At 43.5% G+C, this 6,550-nt stretch overlaps 1 protein-coding gene across 1 annotated transcript; it reads left to right on the top strand.

Annotated features, from left to right (window-relative positions):
• Nucleotides 1–600: 600 nt before the first annotated feature.
• LOC147269063 (uncharacterized) lies at nucleotides 601–1,594 on the top strand. Its single transcript, XM_086193734.1, has 2 exons — nucleotides 601–1,056; nucleotides 1,163–1,594. The coding sequence occupies exons 1-2, from the start codon at nucleotides 651–653 to the stop codon at nucleotides 1,261–1,263; spliced, it is 507 nt and encodes a 168-aa protein (XP_086049860.1). The 5' UTR covers nucleotides 601–650; the 3' UTR covers nucleotides 1,264–1,594.
• Nucleotides 1,595–6,550: the final 4,956 nt, after the last annotated feature.

The following is a 6,550-nucleotide window of genomic DNA, read 5'->3' as shown; positions in this document are numbered from 1 at the left end:
AATTTATTTGTAGCCATAAAATGTTTCTTGTTTAAAAAAAAAATCAATTAAGTTTAAGGGGAATAAGTTCTATCTTGCGGCCACTAATTAAGGGAGCTCGTTTCATCTTTTGTCCTGAAAATGACTAATTTTGTTAATAACAAGTTATTAATTGGGCCTTGAAACCAAACCAAACTGAGGGAACAGATTCCATCGTGTGGCCAAAACAGGGATTGTTTCGATGTATGGCCACTCCAGGCATTTGTAACGTGGAGCTAAAGATCAAAATATCCCCCAAAAACTGACAGATGATACAAAATATCCTTAAAATACCAGGTGAAGTAGAAAGATATCATGATAATAAAGTTAAAGTGTGAGTTAGAGTCCAGCTCAGATGACCGTGTTGTGTTGCTCGAATTTACTACTGTGCAGCTCACCGGTTTAGGGAGGGATGGGGATGGGAACGGTGTCAGTGGGGCGTCTTAGCCTACACAATGCACCCCCCCCCCCCCAGCCAATTCAGAGAGCAGCAGCCAATCAGCAGCCTCCTCTCATTGTGTACAAACACAACAGCGTGCGCCCTGCAGCCTTTAAATTTCTCCGCCGCTGCGCGATGAGCAGTGCTGAAGGAGACACGCTTCCCCTCTAAAACTTCCCCAGAAACCGCAAAGATGAACCCCGTCACCAGGCGCAGAGAGTCGGTCTGCAGGAGTCTTTTTGGCCCGGTGGACCACGATCAGCTGCGTCGAGACTTTAAGCAGAAGCTGCGGGAGATCGCTCAGCAGGACAGCAGCCGCTGGAATTTCAACTTCCAGACCGAGACGCCACTCCCCGGCTGCTTTCAGTGGGAGGAAATCCCCGCGGACTGCGCCGCGGCTGTCTACCGGGAGTCCGCACAGTCAGAGACCGAGGGTGAAGACCGGCTGGGCAGCTGTGAGGAAAGCTGCGCCACCGATCAGGAGAACTGCTCCAGCGTCTCCAACACGCACAAGAGTCCGGCTGAAGTAACGCCCGTCCGGCGGAAGAGGACGCAGCCCAAGTCCGCAGAGAAGCCCCGAACTACCGCGAGAATCACAGGTGGGACCAGAGCAACGCATCCACAAAGTTTGTTCACGACTCATTGGGGATTAAAAAAAAAGCTCACTGATTAACTTCTACTTCCTATTTCTTTTTTTTTTGGCAGATTTCTTTGTAAAGAGGAGAAGGACGTCAGACACCAAACGCGCCATGACTTCTTTTCCCGCAAGTTCCAGCGAAGCAGCTCTGTGCAAAACGATAAGATGAACCTGCCCCTGAATGTAGACTCTTTAAATACCCGCACACTCACCTCCAAGGACTTGACCTCCGTCTGTTTGGTGCACCAAATAGATTTATTTTATTTTATTTTATTGAATCACCCATTCAGTTATCTGTCGCTGGGTTGAATTTCTGACATGTTGAGTTATTTATTCTATTTATGGACATTTTTATTTAATGTGATTTATTTCATCACTGTGGTTTTCTTTGTTTCTCATTGCCAGTTGTTTGATTCATTGCATTGAAAACTGAGCTGCTTCTGTGTAGGAAAGCACTATTCTGTTGAAAATGAATTGAGATGCAGATCGGTTGACACTTCCAGAAGTTTTAATAAACTGTTTTGACAATGACATTAATTCTACTCTTGATTGAGTGATTTGTGAGGAAAATTCTGCTTGTAAAATGTTCTGTAAAGTCTAAAAATTAACTTTTGTTTCCAGCACTAGCGATATATAACTAGTAATAATGAATAACGACGGTCCGGCTCAAGCGATTCCCCTTGGTTTTTCCTTGAAGGTACCAACATGACGTCGGTGCCTTGAGAACATTCAGCACCTTCAGTAGGCTTCTGAACAAAGACCCAAAACACATTCATAAATAACGGAGTCAACAGAACTGAGAATGACCTTCTCTTTCTTGCTGACAATGTATTTGAGTGACGGTAGGAAGGTTCCGCCCTCGCTCGACCTTCAGGAGGCTCACTGTGTAGCAGAGAAAACCTGGAGGCACGAATGTGTGTTTTAACTGACCATATTAGGAATTTCAGATGAGGAATTATACTTTATGTTAACATTGAACTTAAAAGTTACACCAAACGCTGGATTCCTGAGAGATCCTAAGTGCAGTATTTGATGGGGAGGTGTAGGAGCGGGGCCACGCTACAATCTTTATTCAGTCTTCTGCTTATTCAAGCTTTTCATTATGTATATTCAGATGGGAGTTGGCATGAGACACTTGGCTTGATAATATGATGTATCATACAGATTATTTCCATGCATATTTTTGCATGAAATGTACAACAGAATTAAAAGGCTTGACGTGGTGGAGAGGGACACCTAAATTACATTATGTAAATCAAAAACAATGTTTTCATTTCCCATTCCTTCAGTTATGTGAATGTCTGTCCCCTCGATCTTGAGCCAATTATGAAAATAACATCAATCTGCAAGCAGGGCCTCGTGAAATTGTACGGATTCCCGAGCAAATAGTCCAGGTTTGTCATAAATACCTTAACATAATAACATCTCTCTGGCTATATTCCTGTTTCTTTAAAATTTTTATGCAGAAAGCAGAGGTTTGTAACCCTGTGCAGGCAGAGCGCACATTAGCTCGGCCTTCAACGCTGCAACTGTCTTTCTCTTCGTTCTAAGTATTCATGCGCCATTGAAACTCCACCTGAACACAGTTGTGTCATTGCGATTGCTTCGAACAACTCACCCCGGAGCTCTGCGGCTCTACTTTAATGAGAACAGGCTTCCAAATGATTCCGTTTCTAATAAGACTCATGAAAAGAGCACATCTTCAAATTTTCTGCTTACTATAGAGCAACAACAGATTACGAATAACTATCCAGCTAAAGTCTACTGAAAAAAAAAATCAATTAAAGTTGGCAATCAGGGAAGCAAAATGGGTTTTAAGTAATTGCATTTTATGGCTTGTATTATGAGATGTTTCATAATCACAATCATAAGAGACTGTGCTGTCATGCTTAAAATTATATCCCTTAGTAAGAGCTGTAGCTGCCAAATGAGTCCATTAGAAAGGCCAAGTCCCAGAGAGGCGCAGGCACTCCCACAGTGTTGAGTTTTCAGCTCTAAAGGATTTCTAGAGGCCATCTGGCCGCAGCGCAGGACAATGGCCACAAAGCAGAGTGTGCCGTCTATTTCACCTGCAAATCAGGCTTTGGAGCTGCGCGACCCCCCAGGTCTTCCCTCAACTTCCCTCCTTTCACTGGAACCCTTTTCATAGTCAAAGCATCCATTATCATTGACATGTGCCCAAACCTTTTCAACTAATGTTTATTCTCTGTCCGGCCCACATTTACTTGTATGCCTCAGTTACAAGCGGAGTGCGTTCATACTTACATAAAAGACAGGGAAAACATGACATTTACATCTCAACTCTCTTAATATGACGGTTTTGTTTTTTTTGTTTTTTTTTTTGCAATGTAAAAACTGTTGGAAATGGATTTAAATAAAGATCAATAATCAAAGCGTCCCAGGGGTTCAAATGGTCCCCAGGGTTCCCAGTTCACCACCCACTACCACCATTACATTCTCCTAAAGGTGTAGACTACAAACAGCAGTGAATACAGTTGATATTGTCCCGCATGCATGAATGTGTGAGTGTAGCTTCATGTTCCACACGTGGACGTTTGTCCACCCAACAGTCAAAATTAGCCAGAATCTACAACCAACATTTCTGGCACATTCAGAATCTTAATATGTATTTTCATGCGCTATGACAGTTATACATGCACTGAAATTAGATGGGTCTATTCTATTATGTCAGAAAGCTACTGAGAATACCTCGTAACAACGCCAAGGCGAACTCAGCCAAGCTCAGTGTGATGTAATCCTGCTAAAAAAAAAAACAAAGAGCATCACACTTTACCTCCTTGCTGGAGGTGATTCCTGTAAAGTTGTATTTCATGAATTGCGATGCATTAATTTTTACTGTTACTTGTAACAAGCGGACAGAGAGGCTAGTTTGTGTTGTTTCTCTGGGAGGATCCTCGTCACTGTTTAACGGTTTATGACTGTTTGTGACTACTGATTTCCTGTCCCAGTAGCCCCGAGCACACTAATTACGAAGTCTTCGTACCTCCACACCCCCGTCCCCTCCTGGGTCAGCACAAAGGCCAGCCACACTCAGCACACTTTGGGAGGGTGGAGTCCATTGTTGTGGACACCAGAGGCAGATGGTCACTTGGGCCTTTTCTCCACATGGACACTTGTGTGAAGGAATGCCTGGACACCCCATGGATGGCCAGCGGGGAAAAGGTCACCATCTGCTGCCCAAAGGTCACCTGTCTAAAGAGCGTGGTATTAGCCATGCTTTTGCTCACTTCTATAAGTCAGTGAGGATATATATGCCCCCCCCCCCCCGTGACAAAGAGGATTCTACTGCTGACACTGGTGACATCTGATTCTTAGGAAAATTGTCACTTGAATGCTGTCAGTCAAACTGAAGTGACAGATCACTTTGGTGACCGAGGGGGGAAATAACTGAGTGCAAATATTCACCTATCAACCAATAAAAACAAAACAAAAAAACAACTGTAATCGTAGCAGCTGGTGGCCAAAAGAGAGAATGAAGCAAGTTTAGGGATTAGAGGGAGGTCCTTCAGACAAGGGGTCTGACAGATGACGGAGACAGGGAGCAGGAACTCCCTTAGACCAGGAATATCTTCAAAAGTGGATGCACAAGGTTTCAGAGGTGAAGTGAATGTGTTTTTGCTGTTGTTTTTTTTTTATAAAGGTATTTTCTTTTCAAATAATGCATTGTGCATCACTGTTTTTGGGATATTAGTAAGCTGGGGACTGTAGAGGCTCTCGGCCAATCAGGTAACCGGGGTCCTCGTCATTTGCACAGCAGCAATAGGGGCGGGTCCTCCTCTTTGTGTACAGGCAGCTTGAGGGACAGGTCCATGCTGGAGTGCTTGTGATCCAGTGCCCAGCCTGAGCTGCGCCAGAGCAGGCTGGGCACTGGATCCATGCTCATGTCTATTTAAAGACAAACTTTGTGGAAAGAAGTTTGGGAAAAAAGTTATCAAGCAAAAATTTTGTGCCACACCTTAACGAGAGGTTTTGGCTGAAGACGACATCCAGCAACGAGCAAGTGTAGAGCTAAGTCATGTCAGCAGAATAATTTGCCCGGAAACAACAACGGTTAAAAAGCTGTCAATCATCCTCTGGTGAAAGCACAACAAGCCAATGGGGGGAACCATAAACCTGCCATGTTTCTCCTAGCCAGCAGGGGGCAACCTCAACAACTTCTGGAATAAAATGGAGCAATCAGAATCAGAATCAGAATACTTTATTAATCCCCGGGGGGAAATTCTGTTGTTACAGTTTTAAACTTGCTCTTGAAAGTACTATAAAAATAAGGAATTACAAATTACAATAATTAATAAAGTGCAGACTTTAAGAAATAAGAAATAAGATAAGTTTAACAATATTGCACAGCTTAGTAATGACATGTTATTATCGTGTTTCTGATTTGGGTTATGATTTGATCAATTTGTCCATTATTGCAGAGTTGAATGGAGTTATAGACACTGAAGAAAGTGTGTATCACTCAGAGGGAGGAGTTAAAGAGTTTGATGGCCACAGGTAAGAATGACTTCCTGTGGCGCTCTGTGGTGCATTTAGGTGGGATGAGTCTAGCACTGAATGTGCTCCCGTGTTTGACCAGGACTTTATGGAGGGGGTGGTGGATGCTGTCCAAGATTGTGTGGAGTTTAGACAACATCCTCCTCTCTGTCACCACCGTCAGAGAGTCCAGCTTTACTCCTACAATGTCCTGCAATATTTGTTTAGTCTGTTGGCATCTGCTACCTTCAGTCTGCTGCCCCAGCACCCAACAGCAAACAGGATGGCACCAAGGTTATTATCGTAAACGAAAACGAACGAAATAACGAAAACTAGAATTGAAAAAACATTGTCGTTAACTGAAATAAATAAAACATATAATTAAAAGAAAAAAACGATAACTCACTGATACTATTTTGTGTGTTCACACTACTAACTAAAACGTACTGAAATTAAAGATAAAATTCCCTTCGTTCTCGTCTTTGCCAATTTCGGGTTGGTATGAAATCGATTTATTTTCGCTCGAGCGATTTTACGTGAGCTGGTGGCGCCATACGGCACCTCACGGCCCGCCACGGCCCGTCACTTCTCGTCACTTCTCGTTTAGAGTCGGCTTCTCATTGCCACTCCGCCACTTTACCTGGAAAAATGGCGACAAAATGTGGGCGAAAGCGGCAAAGCCCTATATGGGATTTTTTCCAATATGACAGCGAGAAAGACAAAAGCAAGTGCATTGTCTTGGAAACAGGTGATAAAATATGTGGAATACTTCTTGAGGGAAAAAACCCCACGAATCTGAAGGTCCATTTGAGAAGCGCGCACAAGAAAGCTAATTGTGAGTACCTTGATAAAATGGCCTGAATGAGTAGCTGCACTGAAAGAGAAGCAACATCGCGGCCAAGTAGCACCGGGAAGGAGGAGACAACCATAATGGACTGCTTTCACCAACCACCAAGTAGCTG

Source organism: Aulostomus chinensis, chromosome 2 (assembly GCF_037954235.1).
Source record: "Aulostomus chinensis isolate RoL2024-O1b breed Wild chromosome 2, RoL_Achi_v1.0, whole genome shotgun sequence".
In the NCBI taxonomy this organism is placed as follows: Eukaryota; Metazoa; Chordata; class Actinopteri; order Syngnathiformes; family Aulostomidae; genus Aulostomus; species Aulostomus chinensis.
Note: the sequence above shows the minus strand (reverse complement) of the source record. Positions and strands in the feature narration are given on the sequence as shown.

What these genes read in the sequence shown, in the direction of transcription:
- LOC147269063 (XM_086193734.1), top strand. Translation starts at nt 651, where the DNA reads ATGAACCCCGTCACCAGGCGCAGAGAGTCGGTCTGCAGGAGTCTTTTT. An exon ending in AACTACCGCGAGAATCACAG is followed by an intron (nt 1,057 to 1,162) that starts GTGGGACCAGAG and finishes TTTTTTTGGCAG; the next exon opens with ATTTCTTTGTAAAGAGGAGA.